This window comes from Podarcis gaigeae, assembly GCF_964106915.1.
Source record: "Podarcis gaigeae genome assembly, chromosome: 10".
In the NCBI taxonomy this organism is placed as follows: Eukaryota; Metazoa; Chordata; class Lepidosauria; order Squamata; family Lacertidae; genus Podarcis; species Podarcis gaigeae.
Genome location: NC_139686.1, coordinates 29,122,782 through 29,149,170, shown reverse-complemented (window position 1 = coordinate 29,149,170; position 26,389 = coordinate 29,122,782). Strand labels below are relative to the sequence as shown.

At 43.8% G+C, this 26,389-nt stretch overlaps 1 protein-coding gene across 1 annotated transcript; it reads left to right on the top strand.

The window, feature by feature from the left end:
• Positions 1 to 442: 442 nt before the first annotated feature.
• On the top strand, positions 443 to 25,636 carry SOX10 (SRY-box transcription factor 10). Its single transcript, XM_083701158.1, has 4 exons — positions 443 to 629; positions 1,558 to 2,010; positions 21,918 to 22,183; positions 22,988 to 25,636. Exons 2-4 carry the CDS (start codon positions 1,601 to 1,603, stop codon positions 23,695 to 23,697), a joined length of 1,386 nt encoding a protein of 461 aa, XP_083557284.1. The 5' UTR covers positions 443 to 629; positions 1,558 to 1,600; the 3' UTR covers positions 23,698 to 25,636.
• Positions 25,637 to 26,389: the final 753 nt, after the last annotated feature.

Below are 26,389 nucleotides of genomic sequence, written 5' to 3'. Positions count from 1 at the left end.
TAGGTCTTCTCTGGGAGAATATGCTGCAATACTCTGGCCGATGGCAGCTCTGCAATGCATATACAGCTGCCACAACAAAATCTCTGTGTGTGGTTGTTGACACACAAACACACACACACACTCCATTCCATATAGGAATTTTGTTCAATGCAGTCCTTAAACGCCATCCCCTCTCACGCCAAATGGGCCTAAAAATGCCCAATGTTAACCATCCAATGTAAAAACAAATTAAATAAACATTGACTGCACCACCTTCCCCCAAAAAACAACAACAACAAATAACAACACGCCTCTATAAGTGTCAGTTTGAGATGCGGTGAAATGTGCAGTTGTGGAGGGGGGTGCCTTAGAATCTCCTGCCTGCATACAATGAATGCATCTGGGCCATAAAGAGCTCTTAGCTCCACCCTCTGTCTTTCCCTCCCCCTGTGTAAAGCGGCAAGCCAGTCACAGAGACATTCATCCAGGGTATTAGGAAAAACCAAGCCTCCCCTTAGGAATGGCACTTGTCTGAGAGTTTCCTCAGCACACAGCTCCTGAAAAGCCACCAGGCTTGTGAAAGGAGAACAGAGGGGCTATTGGGATACAAATTACAGCTCTCTCAGGATTTGCCCAACAGAGCGGCCGATGTAAGTTTCTCTACCTGAGCTTGGTAACTCACTGTCTCTTTCTCTCTCCCCCTCTTTCTCTCTCCTTTTTAAAACACATCTGACAGTTTTCTCCTTCCACTGAGCTTTGGGTGAAGAATTACAGATTGAAAAGGCAGCCAATTTGGGGTGGGGGCTAATTTCTTTTATGTTAGGGAACCAGCTAGGTGCCTGTGCCAACTTTATTTTTAGTTATTGCTTTCCTGAGGTTGGTTAATGTCTGATAGGGTTGAAAAGCGAGAGAAGCTTCAAATTTTCTAGAAGTTTTTTAACGTACGTGCATATATTAGATATATGCAATGCACACAAACTTTAAAAATAATAATATCTGGAGCGTAAGTGAACCAGGAAGGGAATATGAAGCCAAAATATTCCCAGCCCACTCTATGATGCCTTTTACCTGGTCTGCTTCAAATGGCGCAGTGTGTTTGAGACGCACTCCAAATACACTAATTCTTACACAATCATGAGGCGTTTTGTCTTGATCCTTTAATACTTATAACCACCCATTTCCCCCCCAACTGCTGATATTCTTGACTCCAATATCAAAGCAAGTTAAGAAACTGCAGGCATATTTGGGATTTGGAAGGAGAAATTAAGAAATAGGTCTTGTTTTTTGGTCTTCACCCTCTTGAAGACCTCCCCAATCTTTGTTTGTACACCAAAAAAAAAGCGGATTCTCATGTTAGAGAAACTTTATGGCACATGTCAGAAGTTTCCAGCTAATTAGAATGTTCTCCACTCACATTTGATCACGGCTTTTGCAGGTCCCATAAAGCAACATGTTAATACGGTAGGGTCCACAGATTTTTATTAAGTATGTACCAAATCCTTTCCAGATTATTCAGATATTTTGAACTTTTTAAGCTTTAGTGTTCATTTAGACCTTTTTTTGTGTATGTGGTTCCAGTTGGAAGACATTGGTACCTGAGGAGTAAAACAAAGAGGAAACAATGACAGACGATCAAGACCTTTCTGAGGTGGAGATGAGTCCTGTGGGTTCTGAAGACCACCACTGCCTCTCTCCAGGACCTTCCATGGCATCAGATGCTAGCTCTCACCTTAGCAACCCCAGCAGCGGTGAGATGGGGAAGGTGAAGAAGGAACAGCAGGACTCAGAAGCGGACGATGACAAGTTCCCAGTGTGCATCAGGGAGGCAGTGAGCCAGGTGCTGAGTGGCTACGACTGGACCCTGGTGCCCATGCCTGTGCGGGTCAATGGAAGCAGCAAGAGCAAGCCCCATGTCAAGCGGCCCATGAATGCCTTCATGGTGTGGGCGCAAGCGGCCCGGAGGAAGCTGGCAGATCAGTATCCTCACCTCCACAATGCAGAGCTCAGTAAGACGCTTGGGAAGCTCTGGAGGTAAGAATGGCTGGGAGAAAGACACCACATAAGATGAGGGGAAACTGGGGTGCACTAAAGAGTGGTGGAAGCTCAGCAGGCATCGGTTGATTGGGTTTAATTTTTGCTTTGATTGGTGATAAGGGGAGAGCAGGTGGGGTGATCCAGGAAATAAGGCACAGATTAGTGGCGTAGAGAGCAAAGCATAGAAGGCACTTTCTTTCTTGATTATGCGCTACCAGTATAAAACTCGGTCCACGTTTTGATTTGACCTGTAATCCTATTCCATTGCAAGGCCCAGTTAATCTGGCCGCTAAGCCACAGTCCCAGCAATTGGGTTTTCAGAAGCTGCATACTTCACCTTCTCCTCTTGACCTGTTGCGTTCCTTCTTTCTACTACACTTTTGGGGTTCTTCTTCAGTTTTATCCCCTCGTGAAATCACGAGTCTCTCATCTGCTACATGCTGTTTATCCAACAGTTCTGAAGTCCAAAACAAGCAGTGTCATGGTGGTGAAATTAAGGGAAAGATTAATTCGAAAATGTAAAGTTGACAGCTTTCATGGCTGAGAGAAAAGAAACTTGATTTTCATGGAACAAAGGCTGAGCAGCAAAATGACAAAATTGTGCTCCCCTGTACGCAAGCTGGTTTTCATTTCATGATTTTGAGCCAATCTTTGATTTCTGAAAGTTCAAATTGGAGTGTTTGGAATTTAACATTCTGTGTCTGTTGAGTTTTCTAGCTTGGCATTTGTTTGTATTTGTGTTTTTTGTTTTTAAAAACTTCCTTAAATGTATTTGTACCTGTCTTGAAGACAGAGTGAGCTGCTGTTGGCATGGCGGGAAGGAAGGAGCAGGTATGGGGTATGGCAAAGGACAGAAACTCAGCCCCCTGTTACAGTCCATCCCATTGTTGTTTAGTCACAGATATCAATAATTGGTGATTGCCTGAAGGTGATTTGGAATTTGGCAACTGTGAAATATATGAACAATGAAGAGTCGTGGGGTGGGGGGAGGCTAATGGAGCGATGAACAAGGCTTGTAATAAAAGGCTGATGAAGAGATAAGGAAATGCAATCAGAATATAAGATTCCCTTATATTACCACTGAGCAATCTATGCCAATGCACTGCTTCTGGCTAATTGGACTCTGAGAATTTGGGGTTGTTTCTGTTTATGGAACAACATGTTACTCCAACCATAGTAGAAACAAGCCAGTGTCCACTCAGGTAGCGAGAAGGCACGTTATGTTCCTTATTCAGGTGCACATATGTTCATATAGTAAATCTTTGAAGACAACATTCCTTTGCAAACTTACTTGGGAGTAATCCCAATTGAACATACCGGAACTCACTTCTAAGTAAACATGCATAGGATTGTACTGTTCAAGACTTTCCAGATTATCTGTTTATTGTGCATTTGTTGTGCGGCTCTTGCTCACCATTTACATGGAATCTAAGCATCTTACATTAAGGCAGCAAGGCTGTTTCAGAGACATCACATTTCCCTGGCATTCTAGTAACACTACTGTATGTTGCAGGTGGGGAAATGTGATTATTTACCCCACCTAAGAGGACTGTTGTTGTTTGGAGCAGTGTCTAGAATCATGCAGTTGTGAGAATGTCATGGGCACCTATTGGACAGTGTCCATGCCCTCATGCATTATGGCAGGTGCAACTCTGCCTCCGACTCACGTTCTCCAAATGCTAACCTGCAAAGAGAGGGCTAGCAGGTTGGAGCTGAAAATAGCAATCCTTGGGGCAGAGAAGAACCTTGTTAGTTTTATGCCCATGGCAGCCAATCTCCACATGCCTTGCCTTGAGGCTTTATCTGGACTTATTGCTTTGGTAGATTTGATAAGAAGCTCCTGAACGCTTAATTTTAGCTGGTTTCATTCCCAAGTGAATCCTGACTTTGCAGGCAAAATACTTCCCTTCTCCAGAACATACATCAGACTTTTTTAAATTGGTACCTCCCTTGGCACAAAGGCTGGTTGTGCGTTTTGTGGGGATGGGCACTGCATTATTGCATTGACACAGGGACTTGTAAAGCTCTCCTGTGAGATTTGAAATGCAGTGGGGCTGTTCATCCACGTAAACCTTTAAGAACGAATTCCACCAAGGCAGGATATCCCTTCTACTTCAGCTTGCAGTACTCTGACAGCTTAAATATTCAAAACCCACAAAAAAACACTCGAGTTAGGCTTGAGCAAAGCTTAAATTATTTTCTGTTTGAGTTGAATCCTTGAGGTTATGGTAAGGATTTCAGCTTTTATCTGAAAATCTGATTATTAGAAAATACCTTCAAGACAAAACAAAATGGAAGACGCAGGGTTTTTATTTAAAAAATAATAATTATCACATGACTCTTGGTTTTGAGTGAACAGATTAGATATATGCAACATGCTGAAATCTTAAGATCCGGCCACCCTGTGGGTTTTTCCCTCTCTCTTTTTTCAAATTCTTCTCCCATCCACACCCTAACTGCCATTCCTTCATCTAAATAAGCAGGGACCTAGTTCATGTGATTAGCTTTGCTGAGCAATTTGTCTGTGGAAAGCCATGCAGAATCCATGTGATTGCTGCAGGGCCAAGAATTCCACTTCTTTTCAGGCTTCTTGTTTATAGGAAGGGCTGTAGCTCAGTGGTAGGGCATCTGCTTTGCACGCAAAAGGTCATGGGTTCAGTCCCCGGCATCCCTAGGTAGGATGGGAAGAGACTCCTGGTCTGAAACCCTGGAGAGCCCTTGCCAGTCATTGTAGACCAGGGTTTCTCAAAGTAATCAGTACTGACCCCCTGAAGGTTGATGAGACTCTTCAGGGAATGTATAAAGACCCATGGGTCAAAAGTTCATCGTGGAAAAGAAGTTTCTGAGATACAGTACAAAAAAATTAATTAAGAATTACAAGCCTCGGAAATAAAGGCCGTGGGCATGTACAGAGTGCACTTCCCTTGCCAATGATTAAAGGTGAGCGACTGTTAATAAATATCAATTATATCTTGATCTATTTTCATCTTATGTCATTTACATTACAAAGAATTTGGGATGGGGTTGATGACGACTTTATAAGCTCATCAGTGAGTCAATGAACTCAGAGGTTTGGGAAATCTTGTTGTAGAGACAGCACTGAGCTCAATGAACCAGCGGTCTGACTCAGTATAAAGCAACTTCCTATATGGAGAAATGCTTTTTCACTGCCACGTTAGAGTGGTCAGAGACACACCCCTTTCTGTCACTGAGGTCCCCCCCCCCTTTATGGCAATTCATAAGAATTCAGACTGAGCTTCAGTTAAAGGGTTTGGATCTCCATTCTTTCCGCCATATTATATCTGACAGATAACCCTCTTTCTACGTCTAGTGGGCATGAAGCTGAAATATTAAATGCAGACATTTAAAGGCAGGACCTTTGGGTTATATCCATTTTTTTGTTTGCCTCTGTGGTGACAGAGAATAGCACCCATCAGAACCTTTTCCTCTGTCTATCAAACCACCTCCTCTCTTTTCCTAAGTCTTCTGCCTGCAGTACAACTCAAACAAAATGGCTTCCTCAAAGAATTAAAATGGAGAAATGTGGCAAAGCGTAAATTAGATTCCTAAGGCTTGGCACCAGTTGATTTGTCCTGAAAAGAAAAATCTTGCTAGATCAGGCTACAAGCCCATTTATTCTAGCATCTTATACTCACAGTGGCCATCCAGATTCCTCCGAAAAGCCAGCAAACAGGACCCGGGTGCCACGACATTTACCCCACGTGTGATTCCCAGCAATTGTCCTGCCTACATATAAATTTCTCCCAGTCTAAATATTTAAGCCATCATTCCCATAATGCTTCACTGGTATGTGGACTTAAATGCTTTGCTGAACCTGATTAAGATTTTGGAAAGATGTGTACGCCACTCAGCTGACTCTTCCTATACACATTTCCTACTTTATTCACTAGTCCTCATCATAATAATGCTATACCTAACTGATTTAACCCAACTGACTGTTTTTGTGGCATACAGACAAGTTGACTGTAGTTCAGTCCTAGGCAGGGAATCCTTTGAAATATTCCATTTAGCCATTCAGTTAAAGGTTCTCCTTTTTCTCTGTAGCTTTTATTTTTAAAATTGCGGGAATACCTGCGTATATTAATTTTCTTGCTGCTTGTCAAATGGTGGCTCAAGGGATTCTTTGACTCATTTTTGCTGTGGATCGATTTGTAGTAAACCTACCTGAGCAGGCAACTCATTTAGCTCAATGGGACTTACATCTCAGCGGGACTTACCATAACAGCCCAAACCTTATCATGTCTGCTCAGAAGTGTGTCCCATTGAGCTCAGTAGGGCTTTCTCTAGGGAAAGTGGACAGAGGATTGCCGCCTAAAGAGTGCATTGCAGTATAAACCAATAGGGAAACCTGTGTCTCTATTGCATTGGTAACAGTAGCACATACACCTGTCTAATGCCTTGGTCTCTGTGGGCTGAGAGGAGCAGACTGAGTGTCAACAAAGGTTAGTTATAATTGTCTGCATGTACTTTCTTATGTAGTCCCAGTCAGAATCTATTCTTTTCTCCCCAACCCTTATTTGATGTGATTTTTCAGCATTGCAAATGTTTAACCGTTCCACAAATGTAAGGAATCAGTAATTATAAAATCTTTTAACCTGTGTAACTTTTAACTAGAAAACAAATATCTGAAATATATAAATTATGGTGGAGGGAGGCAAAACAACAACATTTTTTGAGTGCCGTCCACTTCCCTAACTAGCTACAAGCTCAGTGATGGTGTGAAGTTGCAGTCCCTGCCTTTTAAACCCTTCTCTAGTTAGTCCGATATGTGAATCACTAAACAGAATGATGATATCTTTGGATCTCAATATCCTTTAACTCATGGCTGCATTTGCTTTCATTGTTCTTATATTATTATATTTGTCTTATTAATGTCTTATTAGCTCTGCTAGTAGAGCATGAGACTCTTCGTCTCAGGGTTGTGGGTTTGAGTCCCATGTTGGGCAAAAGATTTGTGAATTGCCAGGGGTTGGACTAGATGACCCTTGTAGCCCCTACAATTCTATGATTATTTGATATCTTTAACACATTTAGGTTGCAATTCTAAATTTACTTATTAGTGGCCTGGATGAGGCTCACTGAATGTAATGGAACTTATTTCAGAGTAGCAAAAAAAAAAAAAAAAAAAAAGAGTTTAGGATAGATCTGTACTGTGGATACTGGTATTTTTATGGGTCTGCTCATGCACTCCCTACAGTGAAGAGAGCTGGATACTACCTTATGCTTCCTTTTTGTTCTAAAAAGTGCTTATGAATGCTCATCGTTTAAGGCAGAGGTCTGGATAATATTCAGCTCCCTTTTAGCCTTGGGTCCCTTGGTATTTGTCCTGCATGCATAGTTCTGATCTTAGGAGTGTATTCACAACATGTCCCAGTGGCTTCCACGAGGACAACCCATGGGCCAAATCAACATGGCTGCCTTGTGAAAAAAAAGGGAGGGGGGAAACACCACCAATGTACGCCTTTACTTGTTTAGCCTTGTTTGCTTTTGCTAACAGAGACTTCCTTGTGTCTCTCGCCACTAACATGGCTCTACACGCTTTCCTCATTTTTTAAATACTCTGCTGCCGCCAACGTTTCAAAATCAGCAGAAATATTTTAAAATAAATACTACACCAAAATACACTTACACTTTTTTTTTAAAAAAAAATAACTTTCCTAAGAAGGAAAACTGAAATGCAACTTTACTTTGCAGTTCTGATGTGGCAGCATTTGAGCCTTTAGAATGAAGTTTGTTTTCCTGGGCTCTGGAAAGGAAATATACTACTACTAATCTATTATTGTCATTATTATTTTGATTCTACACACACATATATAAATCAGAGAGGTCACGCTGTTTACCAGATACTATAGTTCTGTGACTTCCACTCCTTTCATTGTGGCTCAGGTAGGTTTGCGTTTTTTTCGCACAAGTGGCCACTTTCAAATAATAGGGGCTGCACAGTGGCATCATGTTTTGGTGGATCACTCCCAGAAAGATTCCATTGTTGTTCTTCCACTTGAGTTGGCAAGGGTGAGAGATAGCAAGCAGAATATAAGAGTTTCAGAGCTCTGGTTTGCCACTAGAGGGTCTTATCTCTCTCCCCCCGACGCTGCTTTGGTATGTTACAGCAGCAGTGCTACAATTACATTTTAAAGAAGGGGGTGGATAAAATGTATTTGCTGGATATTACTGGACTCCAGTTTCTATTAACGCTGACCATTGGTCATGTTGGCTGGAGCTGGTGGAAGTTGGAACTCAACAATGAATGGAGGACTACAGCTTCGCCACCCCTTGTTTTAAAGGAATGAGAAAGATGGTGGAAGGAAGGAAAGATGGGGGTGGGGGAGAGAAATGGCGGAATTGTATATAAGTAAGTCCCAAGTTGCACAGGTTGGCAATAGGTCCGGAAAAGTGGATGGATGACATTCTAGAGCCACTGTTTCAGGCTGTTTTCACTCTTGACATGAGGTTTAAAATGTGAGTGAAAAACTTGCACTTGGCCAGAATGACAAATGCCTCTCCTCTGCATTGGGAACAAACAAACAAACAAACAAACAAACAAACAAACAGGCAAGAGAGATGTAAAGGTATTTAAGCTGCAGATATGAAAAAACTTACAGCACCAGGTTTGGGAACTGGGATCAAATGGTGACTGCCCTTGGTGCCACCAAAAGCTAATGCATTAATGTCAAATGATGAATCACTTTGGCAAAATATAAATACCACTTGCTCCTCTTATTTTGACCTGTGGTGTGGTTGTTGCTCCGCTTGTGCTGTTAGTAGTTTCCACATCCTTCTCTTTCTGTGACTACATTCTGTAGTAAAAACAGGAGCTCCAAACAAATTTTTATTTGATTTTAAAGATTTATTAGGCTCCACGGTAGCCTTTTTTTCCCCTTCAAGGAATGCAAAACTATTGCCTGAATTTCCAGATTTCTGTTGTTTTAAGGGATACCCAAGAACATTACAGTCCCGCAAAACATAGCAAATACTGTTGCACTCATGTCCTGCTTGCAGACTTCCAGTGGGCATATTTTTGGCCACTGTGAGAACAGGATGCTGAATTAGATGGGCCTTTAGTTTAATCCAGCATGGCCCTTCTTACGTTTTAACAACAACAAGGCTGTTTACACACCGTACCTTGCATAAATCGTAATGCACATCCTTTGTTTCCAACTCCATGGTTCCAAAACATTCCTTATTCCCGAAGTGTTGATCTGTCAATCCAGTCTTGCGACACATGCTCCTCAGATACAAAATGATTATAGAATGACATTGATCCCTTTATCACGACTGCCAAAGATGAATGCTAGTGTCCGGAAGATAGGAATCATACTTCCTCTCCATTAAAGTAGCTTCCATGAAAGATGTTTCCCTGGGTGAAAGCCAGGGAGCTGTAGTTTGCTTCAAATGTGCCCACGCTTCTCTTCCTCTATCCTCTACATGTGCGCGCACACATGCACCCGCACCAAAGTCAGTCACTGCACTATGGGAACCGCTGTCTATAGAGATAGACATCAAGGGGCAGGGCATTATTCATTGTGGTAATATCTGCACATCAACACGACCTGGGAGTTCATTGGGGGAAGGAAAACCTGCAATTAGTACTACCAAATACACTTAGAATTGTAAAGGTAGGCAGCACTTTAAATTTGCAATGTGCTTTAGGTCATCTTTCCCACAATAAGCCTATATGTCTTTTTTATGGTAGGGTAGCCATGTGTCTTGCCTTACATACCTCTGTTTGGAAGGGCAGTCAGAAAACAGCCCTCTATTTGAAGAGTTGTTGTTGTTGTTGTATTTCTATACCACCCTTCATCCGAGGATCACAGGGCAGTTTACAATTTGAAAACACCGGAAATACATAATGTAGAAACAAACAAATCTGCCCCATGTCTGGTTTAAATATATGTAACTATAGAAAGGGAGCTTAGAAGCCACTAATCACAATTAGTCACCCCTGGTCAGTAAAAAAGTAGGCACACCAGTCATTTGGTGTCTTCCCCACTATAGTGTGATGTACAGTGGTACCTCAGGTTACAGACGCTTCAGGTTACAGACTCCGCTAACCCAGATATAGTACCTCAGGTTAAGAACTTTGCTTCAGGATGAGAAGAGAAATTGGGCGGTGGCAGCGGGAGGCCCCATTAGCTAAAGTGGTCTTCAGGTTAAGAACAGTTTCAGGTTAAGAACGGACCTCCAGGACGAATTAAGTTCTTAACCCGAGGTACCACTGTATTGTAGTTCTTCTTAAATTATAGAAATTATTTCTAGAGCCATGTCTATACATAAGAATTTCGTTATGTGAATGTTATGCAAAGTAATCTCTTTTTTTGGTCCATACAAATCCTCTTTTTTGGCAGTCCATAACTGGCCACCCTATTTTACTGATGAGGAGCTGGGAGTGACTTACCCAATACCCCCTCCCTCGCTGCATAAACACACCAGGTCTGTAGCTGAGTTGAGCTTTAACTAAATAGATCTCTCAGCTGCTGGGCCCTGCTGGTTCTTAAAAGCAAAGGCCAGTTACTTCATCCACGATTAATTTCCTTCGCAGATGTATATTTTACTTAGGAAATCACATGCACATTCCTCAAGAGTCCATTTTCTTAAGTCAGGAACACACATGTAGCAAGGCAGACGTGTTGCGTTCATTACAAGTTACAGCGCACATGTGGGTTACATGTAATTTGCTTCAGAAAAAATATGTGCAGCCTGTGTCTCTATTTTGCATGGCAATGTACATATATTTGGAATCCTTGCCTTCTTGTGTGCCTTTTTCTCTTTGCTCGTGATTTTGCAGAGAACCTGTTTGTCTTTTGAAATGTTGCTGTCAGGCAGTATAGTAATTGGGGTCGCTGTACACTGACGGAATCAACAGTTGCACGGGCATCGGCAGGCTTGTGAGCGTGGCAGAATAAATCTGAGTGAAGCACACTCAACTGCTATCCATCCCGTGGGCAAGTCATGATAAAACCACACCTCTGGGAGACATAAACAGGCCTTTGAGGGGTTTGCTGATTACTCTCCCACTGGTTTGTTGTGTGCCTTCCCCATATGCTATAAGGCTTACAGTGTGCCTTGAGTTTTAATCGTATTCAACTGAGTCCTACTTGAAGTAGATTCATTGGAATTAGTGAACCTACATTAGTCGTGTCCATTACTTTCAATGGGTCTACTCTGAGGAGGACGAGCTTTGAATACCTCCCATCACAATTACTGCTGACAATGTGAAGGGCAATTACAAGGGAATCAGACTCTGTGGCAACATCCGTGATGCTAACGGCTTCATTTTCATGCTGTAATTAATCGGTCTAATTAATTCCCAGTTATTCATCTCCTTTGTTGAGAACAGCTATTTTGCAGCCTAAAAAGCATGTTGTCTTCTCATGATGCTCCATTTTACTGCTGGCTTTTCCGGTGGTAACTGAGGCTGAAATCCTAACCCTGTTTACCTGGGAGTAAGCCACATTGAATTCAGTGGAACTTACTTCTGAGTAGACACGGTATGGGTTGCAGCCTAAAACATCAGACCACTCTTCACAGGCTACACCTTGGCTTAAGCTCAAGGTCACCAGAACTCAGCCCTGTAACAAAATTTTAGATCTGCTCAACCGTGGAATATATGGGATTATAAATGTGTATGTCTTGATGTATTTTTAATCCTTGTAATCGCTTGTAAGCTGCTGTGGAAAAAAATATATTTTGAAATGTGAGATAACAACAACAACCAACAGCAGCCGCAATGTGAAATGTTAAGGTCCTACGGCACGGCTTTCAGGGTCAGCTTCAGTTGTAACTTCCAGAAATGAACCCCTAGATGCAGCAAGGAGAAAAAGGAATTAGAGACCTCCACCCTAGTTACGGTGCTTCCAGATTATCACTATTTTAGAGAGGGGATTCAATCACATACAAGCAAATTCAAGTTGTGCGGTTATCACTGACTCAGACTTGGGGGGGGGGTCTTTCACAACAAATCCACTCCCCACCCCCTGCAAAATCTGACTTCTTTGCGAAAAGGAAAATGATGAGTAAATAGAATCATAGAATGCACTGGAAAGTGTGCTATAATACTTGCTTTGACACGGTGTCAGCTAACCTCCTTGTAAACAAATAAAAATGAACGCTCAATAAACAGGCTGTTTGGAAGCACCCTTAAATAAAGAAGTTACAAGGGTGTGTGTGTGTGTGTGTGTGTGTGTGTGTGTGAATGCATATGTGTTTCTTTCGACTTGTCGGCTTGCCGCCTAATGATCCAGTTTCCCAGCTGAATGTGTCATTTGTCTCTATTATACAGTATTTTATTTTTGGTTGGAATCCTTCGCAGAAAATGTGGAAATTTAGGCTTCTGGGGTTAATCTGTGATAGACGATTCAGACATGCAGGTTATTACTGGACATTTCAGCTAACAACAATGCTTCCTTGGGAACTTAAAAGCAGCGGAAATTAAACTGCTGCCCCCCACCTTGCCATTCTGCCAACTTTGGTGAGGCTAATTATATAGAGCTAATTTCTTTCCCCCTTTTTTTTTTAATGCATCAACCTAGAGTAGTTTTGAAATTGAATCTATTTGGTTAGTTGACGCTTTTCAACATCTTCCTGTAAGTAACAAAAATCGGTATCCAGTGCCTCAGACTGAATGCCAGGAAATTGCTGGACCCAGGATAGCTGCCCAATTCACTTGGCCTTCCCTAGGGCAGGGGTGTGTGGGTGTGTGACCTGTGGACCACAATTCCCATCATCTGGCCATGCTGGCTGGGGCTGATGGAAGTTGGAGTCCAATGAAATCTGATAGTTCCATGCCCTGCCATAAGGAAACCTGAATTCTTCTAACTTAGTCAAATCCTAGAATGATACTCTTTCAGGATGATTCCAGGTAGGTATCTATTGTGGGGCAGGTTATCGTTAGGCATACATCCCTGCATTGCAAGGAGGTTGAACTCGAAGACCCTCAAGGTCTCTTCCAACTCTACAGTTTTATGATTCTATCCCATATTCCCCACTTTAATCTGGATTTACCTTTCCAGTAAGAACTCACAAAGTTAGGGGGGGGGGACTCTGTTGTAAACAACTTATTTGCAATATCTGAATACATCATTAAGTCTGAATTTGGAAGCACTCTTAAGTCTGAAAGAATGATCCTAGGCGTGCCTGTTCAGAAGTCAGTCCCACTTAGTTGAGTTGAACTTAAGTTGAAGAGGTAGGCTGAAAACAGTCAAAACAGTGAGATAGAGGGAGAAACGGGGACAATTGGTAATACTCTATGGTGTCACACCTATGGGAAGTGAAGTGGTGGCTTTCATACACACACACATACATGCAGGGTATCTACAGACATTCTCCAAAAAAGCCTGTAAACAGGAGCCTCGCCCTTTTGGAAGCAAGACAAAACAATTATCAGTATCTGGCATAATGCAGCAGGAGAGCAAACTTGTTTCACTGCTTGAAAAATGCAACGCCAAGATATTGGTGTCCGCAGCTGCACCCTCTACTGGACAAGAAGTCAAATAACAAACAATTGGTCACAGGAACGAGCTGCAGAGGAGTAGCTGTTGTTGCCACAAAGGAGGAAAAGAGGGAGGGAGGAGAGTGCTGAGGCACATTAAACACAAATTAATTTCTTGGTACATGAATTTATGAAACAAGTGAGATGAACCAAGGCGCATTAGAAATACTCCCTGAAGTGCCTTCGTTTCAGTTGAGCATGCCCAAGAATTTCAGTAAGCAATCTGGTCACAAAGAGATGTTAACTTTGGAGGCATATTTACACACGAAACATATATCCGTATTATAGCAGTTTAAAGGTTTTCCCAGACAGTCCTTGGGAGATGTAGTTTAGTGAAGGTTCTGATAATTATGTTAGAAATCCATAGGCATGGACAAGTCTATCCGGTTTCTCAGTATTAAGTTCAATTCTCCACATTTTCACATCTGTTTTCTTTTCATTAAAGAAGCTCTTGTGAAAATTCGCCTGCATGTTTGTGCCATTTCCTCCCCTAATATACACAATTTTGCAAAACAATTTCCCCCTGATATAATGCATTTTTGTACGTTGTTTTCACAAACATATGCAGTCGTATGCACACTTTATCCTAGTATGCAAACACTGCCTGGATGCAGACCTGCATTGCAAAATTCAGAGAAGTGAGAATTCGGAAGGGTTGTTGTGTTTCAGTTTGTGTGCTGTTTCAGAAAGTGTGAATAAGGCAGATACATCTTGAAGTACAAACTGAATTGAGCTTCTTCCGCAAACCCCTCTCCCATCGCTAGAGATTCCTATGATCCTCATAGGACTATGGTTCACAGGAAAGGGGGGGGGTTACTTGTTAACCCATTCTATGCCTGTAAATAATAGGCCCTCAGATTGATCCTTTCCATACAATAACTCAAAGTGTGCACAAGTGATGCAACCAGCAGCAGTGCCTCAGTATCCCATCTCTGCATCCCAGTTGTAAACATAACAAGTGTGTTGTGGAAGTGGAATATTTTTTACTGTTTATTGCATCCTCTCTCTCTCTCTCTGTCTCTCTCTGAATGCCACAGTGCACATGCTTCTCTTCATGATTTGGGAGAACACAGCTTTCAAACCCAAAACCTAAAATGAAGCATTAAAAAAACCAAAACCCAGACAAACCTCGAAATGGATCTGGCAACCAATAGAATGTGAGGGAGAGAGGGAGGAGCTGTTTTCTGCCAGGAATGACACCACAGACGGCTGGGCCCAACAGGTGCCTATGACCCTCACGCAATAACAATCCATGTGCTACATTGACAAGGGCTATAAATAGTGCCAAGTGTTGTGACACTTGTGACATCGCAAGAACAAAAGCACAGCCTGAGCTTCATGCCCACAGACTGTGCTCCACAAATGGCAGATAATTTTAGAAATCTTTCAGTTCACCTTGCAATTACGGGAACTACTTTCGCACATAGTTCAGAGCTTTTTGAATGAATTTCGCTAAGCTAAAATAAAGTTTTAAAAGGTGTGACTGGCAAGAACCCACCAACAGCATGCAAACTGATATGGCTAACTTGACCCAACAACCCTCCCCCCCCCCCCCATGGAAAGAAAACTCACAGCAGTCAGCTGAAGGCAACTAACTATACCCTGAGTCCCCAACCACTCTCAACACCAATGAAAACTAATTATTGACTAGAAAGGGAACCTGCACATGTGTACCTGACACAGAAATATCACACATACACTATGTAAAAGAATGAAAGTTTACTACCCCCTTTTTCTCTCCCCAGTTTTCTCTCCCTACCTCTCTTCTTCCCCAACCTTCTACTGTATGCAGCATCAAAGTCTCATATCGAATATAAATGATCTGAAAAAAGGACTTTATGATCAGAAAACAGAAACGATGTATGTACTTTTGTAACCCAAGAAAGTCTTAATAAAAACATTTTTTTAAAAAAGATGCGCATGGCTTTGAATAAAATTGATGCTTCCTAAATTCCCAGAATCGGCCTGCATGCCAGGCCTTAGACTGTGAACATGTGAAAAAATATTAAAGGTGCCTTTGAATAAGTATATTTCCCTTAAGTGATAGCTTCCCCTTTAAGGCAGAATACATCCCTTAGGACTTGCATGTTTATTGTGGCATATGCTTTTATATGTTAGGGTGCCCCTTCGTGATCCTCAGTTAGCATGTTGGTGTACAAATCTCTCTCTGTGTGTGTGTGAAAGTGTATGCAAGTGTGCATATGTCTGTAAGTGTGTGTATATATATGTGTGTTGTTTTTTCTCTGGGCACTGGGAAAAAGGAGCCCTTTCTCAGCACTCAAAGAGAGAAAACAGCAAGCTGGCCATGTAGGGAACTTCCTGCAGGGGCAGATCATTTTGTTTTCCTCTCTGCGAATGAGCATGAAGTGACAGGAGGGGTCTGGGAGGTCTGATCCAGCCTTATAGTTCCCCACCTCTGATGTAGAGAGCAAAAACTGTCAACAGTGGCATCAAATGGTTAAAAATTATAGCCTGCTGCTGTGCTTATTTTGCATATGCGTTAATTGAATTGTCAGAAATGCATTTAAAAACTTAAATGTACGTATTCAAAATAAGCACAGTTAATTACTCACACCCATAATGAGACAGGAAACCACTGTCTCCATTCAAGTCTGAAAGGATAGCAACTAACGTTTTTATAAGTTAGCAGATTCATGCTCAAGTCTCTTTAAAGTTCCTTTGGTCTCTCTCTTCTGTATTCAGTGCATGGCAAAATAGGATGTAAAAAGTCTTTGGGGTGTGTAAATATGGAGGATCCTCTCTTGGAGCAGCATGAAATGAATCCATTGGCTGCCATAGATTTGGGTTTTTTTATTCCATGCCTGCATGCTAGAGGCAAGAGACCTATCAAATATAACAGATGAGTTGATGGGATCTCAGCATGTGGATAACAGCTGAATCTTTCTCGGCACACACCGCTCTGAGCAAATTGTCCCTTGGAGCAGTGCTTGCAACATCTGCATTGGGTCTGAACACACATATGCATAGATACAACTGATCTCTTCCCCCACTCTATTCCCTGCCTTAATTCTCCTCATTGCTCTCTATGGGACCAATGACTGAGCCCTTCTTATAGCACTGACTCAGCTGTAGCAGACACCAATGGGTAAAGAGGCTTGGCAAAATATATCAGCTGCATCCTTTGCAATCACCCACTAATAGAGCCACTACACTATAGACATACTGTATTTTTCCATGTATAAAACTAGGTTTCCCCCCCTAAAAAATAATGTCCAAAATTTGGGGGCATCTTATACACAGATAGAATAGATCTCCCCCCATTTTCTTAAATCAGAGTCCCCCAAAATAAGGGGCGTCTTATACATGGGTCATCTTATAGACGGAAAAATACTATACTTTGGCACAGATGGCCAAGGTGGTACCCTCCATATGCATACCCTCCCACTGCCCCCACAATGCCAGGATGGTCACGAAAACCCTTAAGCCATTACAGCATCTCACTTCCTCATGCAGAGTCCCAAATTCCCAAGGGCCCTTCCCTTCAGTACAGCATTTCAATGTGTTACTAGAAGTTCAGTTCTGTGCATCCTTCTAACACATTTATTAGATGCGATCAATATGGCGTCACTTCCTGTTTTTATGAAAACAAGTCACCTGAATGCCCCCAAGAAAGTTTTTCACCGTTTCCCCGCCCCTCAGTCGGTCAGACTCCCATAAAGAAAGTGGAGAGTGGGGGAGCGAAGGGGGTGAGGCCTTCTGCAAGGCCATTGCCATGGCTGCAAGGGGTGTTGAAGAGCAGCCATTATGGTCACTTGGCTCCAGCTTGGTTCGTCCGGCCACTGTGTCTGAGTCCATGCCCCAGCCTCTGAGGAGAAGGAGGCACGGGGGATAGCAATGATGACATTGATGTAGACTATGTCCCTATTTTCACCTGAGGAATGTTGGAGGGTATGCCGTATGTTGTCAGGCCCCAGCTCCCATCAACTCCAGCCAGTAGCAGTTAGGGAGGATATGAGTTGTAGCATGGTGGTGATGTGGGGGGGGGGGGGAGTAGGTAAAGGATCCCTGGATGGTTAAGTCCAGTCAAAATCAACTCTGGGGTTGTGGCGCTCATCTCGCTTTCAGGCTGAGGGAGCCGGCGTTTGTCCACAGACAGCTTTCCAGGTCATGTGGCCAGCATGACTAAACCGCTTCTGGTGCAATGGAAACTCCGTGACAGAAGCCAGAGCGCATGGAAACATCCTTTACCTTCCCGCCGGTGCGGTACCTATTTATCTACTTGCACTGGTGTGCTTTTGAACTGCTAGGTTGGCAGGAGCTGGGACTGAGCAATGGGAGCTCACCCCCGTCGCAGGGAATCGAACCACCGACCTTCTGATTGGCAAGTCCAAGAGGCTCAGTGATTTAGACTAGTTGCATGTGCTACGACTACAAATGTAGAAGCCACGGCAATGGATCCCCTCCGTGATCACAAAACTGGAGTGTAGATGCCACTCTGGCTGCATCAAAAAGTATTCTGCCTATGGGGAGGAAGGAGGAGAAGGTCCAGTTAAAGCTGCCTTAATACCAATTTGCATTTACATGCCAATCTTTCTTTCCTGGGTGCCTGCAAAAATTCCATTGCACGAAAGGTCATGAAGTAGGGGGGACGCCAAGGCAGGAAACGAGTGAAATCCAAATCCCGCAAATCTCCTGGCCTCTCTGCCTGCGCATACCGGTTTCCCTTCGCTAAAGCTGATTTGAAGTTCTGATCCCCAGGAAGAACAAAGGGAAGCCAGGTGACATAGCAGGAGAAGACAAGGGCAGGGTTGGGCCACGGGGTAGGGTGGGAGGAACGGAAAGAGGACTTGGTTGCACAATGCAGTCAGGGAATCTCAAGAGCAAGCCTGCTATCGAGCACTGCAGTTCAAATCTGGAGTTCACTGTTTCTGTGGCTTGTTTCCTCCTGGCAAACATGTATCTGTAATACTGCACATGATACATTTTTCACAGTAAAAGGAAATGGCATCCTAAACTCAGAAGAAGCAATATGGTTAGGCACACGTGGGTGCCATAACTGAAAAATCCATCCCTATGCATGCATTGGGGGTTGTAACTCAGGGTAGAGCATCATGCAGAAGATCCCAGTTTCCATTCCCAGTATCCCTAGGTAAGGCTGGGTAAAGCCTTCTAGCTGAAACCCCAGAGAGCAGCTGTCTGTCAGTGTAGACAGTACTGAACTAGATAGCCCAATACTCTGACTGACTATAAGGCAACGTCCTATGTCCACTGGAAGCTCTGGAAAGCTTGCAGAAACCCAGTTCCCCACCGGCTTGTACTCAGACCCCCCCCCCCCAGTGTCCCTATTTTCCAGGGATGTCCCTGATTTAGAGAAGCCGTCCAGGTTTCTGATTTGATGCCAAAATGTCCCACTTTTCCTTAGGATGTCCCTATTTTCACTGGAGAAATGTTGGAGGGTATGGAATTATCTGACCCCCAAGCCGTCTGAAGAAAATCCTGTATAGGGAAGGGTTTTTTTTAATGTTTATTGTTTTATCATGCTTTTATATAGGTTGGAAGCTTCCCAGAGTGGCTGGGGCAACCTAGTAAGATGTGTGGGGTAATTATCATTATGAAATGGGACATCCCTATTTTCATTGGAGAAATGTTGGAGTGTATGTTGTACTTAGTACCTCCCAGGTTTTAAAAAGGCTGGATCCTTTGCTGGAATGAGTTTTTGCTTCTTCCAGTGTCAGAAAAAACCTAATTATGCCATCCTAAATTGTTCCAAGCACGATTATTCAACGAGTCTAAGCCCAGCTCCTCATTGTCTCCAAAAAGCAGGAGACCCAAGAATTAAAACTATCTGGAAACCTGTTTGGGGGCTTTGGGCAGATCCAAATCATACATTTAAAGCACATCCAGTGTACATTTAAAAATTATGACTTCCCTGAAAGAATCCTGGGAACTGTAGGTTTCCTAGTCACAGAGCTACAATTTACAGAACCCTTAACGAACTACAGTTCCCCAGATTCTTTGGGGGAAGTCATGTGCTTTCACTGTGTGTTGGGTGTGCTTTAAATATAAAGGTGCCAGGCAAAAACATCCTTCTTCCCTCAGGCCTTTGGCTAATTAAATGATCTATAACCTTTTAAACTGTTTGGGGGAAATATTGTTTTGTTTGTTACTATGTTATGTATTAATGTATTTTTACATTGAAAACTGCCCTGTGATCCTCAGAGGAAGGATGGTATAGAAATTTAATTTAAAATAAATAAATAAAGTAAATAAATATGGCGTGGATCCACCTAAAGCACCCAGAATAGGTTTCAAAATGGGTTTGATTCCCAAGTCTCCTGCTTCTTGGAAACCATCAGGAATCGAGTCTTGGACTCATTGAATAACCGTGCTGGGAGCAATTCAGGATGAGAGAATTAGGATCCTTGGGGACATTTGTGTGTGATAAAAAGGGGCAGGAAGGAGACACAGGAAAGCTGGTGCTGAACTCAGGGTGACTCAATCGTTTTAATCTTCTGGATTAAAGCCATGGTTGGAATGCAGTTATGTGGCGGAGACCCTCTCAGCCTGGTGTGAAGTTAGGTCAGCTCCACTAGAGGTACCACTGCAGGACATCCTGCCCAAGAGGGAAAAGGAGAAGCTCAATCCAGGGCTGCCCCAGGCCTTTTGCTCGCTGAAGTGAAATGCAAAAGGGTGTCCCTACCATTGTGTACAGAAGCGGACTGGACTGGCAGTTGGGTCATAATTCAACCTTGGTGAACGAGGCAACACTCTCTATGGCTTCATTGGATAGCAGAGGCATTAGAGGGAGGCAGGGCAGGTTCCCCCAACACCTTGCTGCCACTCCTCACCCATCAGCATCTGCTGCCTGAGGCAGCGTCCTCAGTCTGCCCAATGTCCTTAACAGTTTTTAATACTGTATTTTTAAATTGGTGTAACTAGCCCCGAGATACCATGGTGAAGGGTGGGTGAGAAATGTTGTTGTTAGGGCCTGACTAAATCAGTCTTAAGTCTGCCACTACTTTTGCTATGGGCTGCTTTGTGTTCATTATTCCTGCCATTAGCTCTTTCCCCTTTTTTATTTCTTTGTCCTGAGTTTATTTACTTTCTAGCAATAGACTCTGCAGAAAGTTTGGTTCTGCATTTGCATAGGCCCTCATAAGCTTCTTCAGTTTATACTTTCTCCAGAAGTTAATTCAAATTTTCAACTAGAGATCTTGCATATAAATGAAAAAAAATGCATGTGAGATATTACAGCTAGGTCTGTCTTGACTGGAAATGTCACCCAAGCAGCTTTCACACCCTGGAGCTTTTCTGTTTCTATAGAACACAGAACGGCATTTGGGTTGGTGGGGAATGACAGTCAATCTGTGTTGCAAGATAGAGTGACCATGGAACCATATTCAGAACAGAAGACAACTCCGAAACTGGAATTCTGGAATCTACAAAAGTTGTGTAAATTATGTTTGAGCAAATTAGATGGGCTAAATAAGCATATTTGGGAACAAAGATAAGAAACGTGGTCCACTCGATGCTGTTTCTTATGAGGGAAACTGACAACAAGCATGTACACGACACCTTGATTAAAATCTGGTAAGAGTTGCCAGGGTCCAGAAAAAAATTACTCCAGGGTCACCATTTAGCCATCCCTGATGTACTATGAAAAAAGGTTGTGGTCAAAGCTTGATAGCACCTGCAAAAGAGGTATAGGATTTTGTCTAGTCCATGACTAATATGATGAAGAGCAGTGAGATTCTGTTCTAACTGGAGAAAACTCAAAGTGCTACAGGAGTGACCGTACCGTTCTATAGTGTCTTTCATCCTGTGTTTTCAAGGCTCTGTGCTGTGTATTTAATTAGTCACCCCAAAACAGCATCTTATAAAGCAGCGCCTGTTAAAGAGAATGGAAAGTGAGATCAGAGCACAAGGACCCTAGAATTTTGTGGGGGGTTTTTAATGCAACAATATCTGGGATAATTAAATGGGACATTCCCAATTGCACAGCTTTCAAAACTATACAGAACAAAATAAAGAAAATTAAAAGACATTTTGCCCGTGTTACTGAATCTAAATAAAACTGTGCTTAAGGTCAACAACTTTGCCGGTGTGATTGAATTGCAATTTACTACTGATAAATGGATCAGATGGCTCACTGGCTGAGACTAGAACTGTATCAAAAAATGGGGAGCTGATCACATATGCAGGTCGTTCATAAAATGGCCCGAAGAGCCTCACCATGGCACTGCAAAACCTTTGAAAGGGAGTGCAGGGTTGACAGGGGTCACAATGGAGCAATCCACTTTTAGAACATATTTGCCTCTCTTTCCTCCAATGCTATGGCAATGCTATGGCTTCTGGTGGGTTTGTGGTTCCGCTTTTAACAAACTCGTTCCACGTGTCCTCCCCCAACACCCCCCCTTCCTCTGCTTTCTTTAAGATTGTTGAATGAAAGCGACAAGCGTCCCTTCATTGAGGAGGCGGAGCGGCTGCGAATGCAGCACAAGAAGGACCACCCTGATTACAAGTACCAGCCGCGCCGGCGGAAAAATGGCAAGGCTGCCCAGGGTGAAAATGACAGCCAGGCCGAGGGAGAAGCTGGTGGAGCAGCTGCAATACAGGCACATTACAAGAACGCCCATTTGGACCACAGGCACCCTGGGGAAGGCTCTCCCCTGTCTGACGGGCACCCTGAACACCCCTCAGGTTAGTCCCATAATACAATTTAATCCACAGACATAGCCTGAAGATCAGCAGCTGGGAATATCAGGGGTAGGCAACATGGTGTTATTTTTTTTTTTACTCCCACTCCCATTTCCCCCAACCAGCATGGCCAATGGTCAGAGATGATGGGAGTTGTAGTCTCACCTTCATCTGAGGGGCATCACTTGGCTACCCCTTGTCTAACTGTAGAGTACCATGGTGAAAACAAATGGTTGATTTTGTTCCTATTTTTCTGACCTGGCATAGGCACAAGTGAGTTTGGCAACTTTTTTTTTTTTTAAAAAAAACCCAAACCCTCATGGTTCATCATTGCCAAAGTCTAAGGGCTATATTTAACCCAGCTGTCATTTTGTATTTCATTAGCTGCTGCCCAATTTAGTTTTGCCTCGTCTCTGAGGAACGATGCTAACACAGCTTTCCTACATCTAGTGCAGAGGTTCTCAACCTGTGGGTCCACAGTTGTTGTTGGACTACAACTCCCATCATCCCTGAGCTCTGGACCCACAGGTTGAGAAAGGCTGATCTAGTGCCTTCCAGATGCTTTGGGCTCTGGCTCCCATTGACACCAGCCAGCACGGCCAATGATTAAAGGTGATGGGAGCTGCAACTCAACAACATTTGTAGGGCTTCGAGCTAGGGAGCTGCTGTAGCAGGTCTGTGCAGCGAAGGGAGACAGGTCAGCTGCTCTCTTCTTCTGCTGTGAAGTTGTTCTCTCTACTTTATCCGCGGCGAGGTGGTAACTGACATCTTCTCTCGGCTTCCTCCTATGTGGTTTTCACATCACAGGTCAGAGCCATGGACCTCCCACACCGCCGACCACTCCAAAGACAGAACTGCAGTCTGGTAAGGCTGACTCCAAGAGGGAGGGGCGTTCCCTTGGGGAAGGAGGAAAGCCACACATCGACTTTGGCAATGTGGATATTGGGGAGATCAGCCATGAAGTGATGTCCAACATGGAGCCCTTCGACGTCAACGAGTTTGACCAGTACCTGCCGCCAAATGGACATGCTGCTCACCCAGGTCATGTCGGAGGCTATGCCACAGCTGCTGGTTATGGCCTTGGGAGTGCCCTGGCTGCAGCCAGTGGACACTCGGCCTGGATCTCCAAGCAGCATGGAGTCTCCTTGTCTGCTGCCACATCATCGGTGGTAGACTCCAAGGCACAAGTGAAAACAGAGGGCTCTGCTCCGGGGGCCCATTACACTGACCAGCCCTCCACTTCACAGATAGCATACACCTCTCTCAGTTTGCCCCACTATGGCTCAGCTTTCCCCTCTATATCCAGGCCTCAGTTTGACTACTCTGACCACCAGCCCTCAGGACCCTACTACGGCCACTCCAGTCAGGCTTCCGGCCTCTACTCGGCCTTCTCCTATATGGGGCCCTCCCAACGGCCCCTATACACTGCCATCTCTGACCCGGCACCTTCAGTGCCACAGTCTCATAGCCCCACACACTGGGAGCAGCCTGTATATACGACCCTCTCGAGACCCTAGGGAACGGGGAGCAGTGACCAAAGCAGCAGCGGAAAGGCTCCGGAGAATCAGCCCCAGAAGACGAGCCTCCGGGTCCCGAGGTCATTCGGTGTAATCCAGTCGCCAGAACTCACAGAATATCCGGGCGTGTCTATCTTGACCGCAGTTATCGATGGCTCACCTGGCTGGAGGAAGGTTCCCAGCCACCTCCCACAATCCCAGTCCTTGATTGGCTTCCGAGGTCCCATAGGCCTTCTAGATGAGGACGATTCTAGGCACGGAGCAACTAGTCATGGCGGGTTTTTTTGTTTTTGTTCAGAAGATCAAGGGTTTAAAACAAAATAAAATTGAGAGATAATCCCTTCCCTTCTCTCCCCCTCCCTGAAGTTGTCCAGACCCATCATCCTGATGGTTTAGAAAGAAACACAATTCTGCCACTTGCTGTGGGTGAAGGCTAGATGGGCACCCTGGTGGGGTAATGTTACAGGTGGAGAAGCAGAATGGTGCAGCCGTCCGATATGGACCATGCTCTAGGACATTCCTGCTTCAGAGTCGCACGTGCATGAAATGTTGCTCCCCATTGGAAGACCAACCTATGCTTGCTTTTCCTGTTGATATTTGGCACCTGCGCCCACTTTCCCTTACCCATTCCATCGCCTCTCTGCTGCCTGGCTCTCTTAAGACTTAACTACACAGTACTTTGGACTCAGGAACTGCATTATATGCTCTGGCCGCCTTTGCATCGCAGCATGTAAGCATGTGCATACATGCTGGTCCCTTGGACCGTAAAAAAAGCAAATGGGACTGAATCCAACTTTGTTGTTATGAACATTTTGTATTCCTAGTTTGTTTCCAACACTTTGTGGCTCCCTTCTAAACTCCCCCAGCTACCTTTCTAACATGCCAGAAGATACCCTACCAAAGCCAATACTTTTCCTTCCGGCTTACAAGAGTGATTGTGTGTCTATATGCATGTGTGCACATGCGTGTGCAGAGTGGGTGAGGGAAAGCAGAAAGATATCAGTGCCTGGAACGGTCAGTGTGGTTCTCCTATTTTCTTAAACACAGACCAAATGCACAGGGAGAACTTCTACATGAACACAATGCTAGAACAGGCATATCCTCATTCCCCCACGAGAGACAGCTCAAGGCGTTTTGGTGCCCGAGGCAGAGCATGCACATGGCTTGCCAAAAACATTATAAACTAAATCACCAATCATTTGCTCCTGCTTTCCAAAATCTGCTGTGTGCCAGAGGCTGCCTCACCCTGCCTCCTGGCAGGGCCAATCCCTGTCACATGTTCAAAACTGTTAACAGCTAAGTTCTGTCTTTGCCACAACAAGGAGGAGCTTGCTGGTGTAAGTGATGTGGAATGGGCATTTAAAGAAGAAGTAGGGCTGTGCAGAATTCAGATGAACCCATGTTCACTTTTGAGTTTTTCAAATGGAGGCAGCCTCCTCAGCTAAATCCAACTTTGCCTTTATTTTCCTCTTCTCCGTGGCCCTGATGCATGCCCATTCCACAGCTTCAAAAAAAAATGAGCATGTCACTTTGATGGCTGCCGTGACTTAAGACGGTACCCAAAACACACCCTGGAGAGGCCAGACACTGTGCAGTTGCATGAGGATAGACCCACAACTGGCCACCATGTACATTGTGGTACTTGCTGTTGTTCCTAACCCCTTTGGATTGAGACGACTGAGGCTAACCTCCCCAAAAGTTATGAGCTTTATATATGCTTGACTCCATTTTTCTGCTATGGATGATTATCTCTTCTCCATGGTGTTTGAAAAGAACATGTAGTATGCCTGTAATCCTTGTATGCATGCAATCTATTAACTGCTCTACACCCTTATTTATGGAAGTAGCACATCCTCCCCTGTTCCCAGCACCACAACCCTCTAGCACCATTAACTTTGCATCAAATGTATGGAATAATAAACTTAAGAGGTTTCAGCTATGCGTGTCAATTTCTGTTTCTTCTTTTCTCTATCTCAATCTCAATCCCCACCGCCACCGCCCAAAAGGGATGGAAGGAAACTATTTCTACCTACACACACCCTTCTGGCTCACACATTTTTTTCTTCTTATTTATATGTTAAATATGAATCTCACCTTTCCTCCAAGTACAGTCGTACCTTGGTTTTCGAAGAGCTTAGTTCTTGAACGGAAGTGATTGTTCCGGTTTGCGAACTATTTTTGGAAGCCAAACGTCCGACGAGGCTTCAGTGGCTTCCGATTGGCTTCAAGAGCTTCCTGCAGCCAATCAGAAGCCGTGCTTTGGTTTCCGAATGTTTTGGAAGTCGAACGGACTTCCGGAATGGATTCCGTTTGACTTCCAAGGTACGATCGTAGTGCTCAAGGCGGCTAATAGCAGTAGTATATATGCAATATGAAAATGGTGTTTCATATTTCTTCCCTAAACATTGTTGAAAGGGCACAAATGGTAACTAAGAACTGTCTTTGCTGGGTGACCTAAGTTCTACCCAGTTAGTTTTCAGGGATAATCCCAAATGAGATCCACGCCCTGGTCTGCATCTAATCTTTTGGCAGAAGCACCCATTCCCACCTTCTGTGGGAATGTAGTGACAGGGGACTTGACTAAGCAAACGCTGAGGTCCCTCTCAGCTAGGCATGGGCAAAACTATTCATTTCAGTTTCTCATTTTTCCTGACTTAAGTTCAGTTCTTCACATTTCCACATCAGGCCCCCA

Excerpts from the sequence above, each read along its gene's own strand:
- SOX10 (XM_083701158.1), top strand. The coding sequence starts at position 1,601 with ATGACAGACGATCAAGACCTTTCTGAGGTGGAGATGAGTCCTGTGGGT. Across the intron at positions 2,011-21,917 it reads ACGCTTGGGAAGCTCTGGAG|ATTGTTGAATGAAAGCGACA; the intron begins GTAAGAATGGCT and ends GCTTTCTTTAAG. Across the intron at positions 22,184-22,987 it reads GCACCCTGAACACCCCTCAG|GTCAGAGCCATGGACCTCCC; the intron begins GTTAGTCCCATA and ends TTCACATCACAG.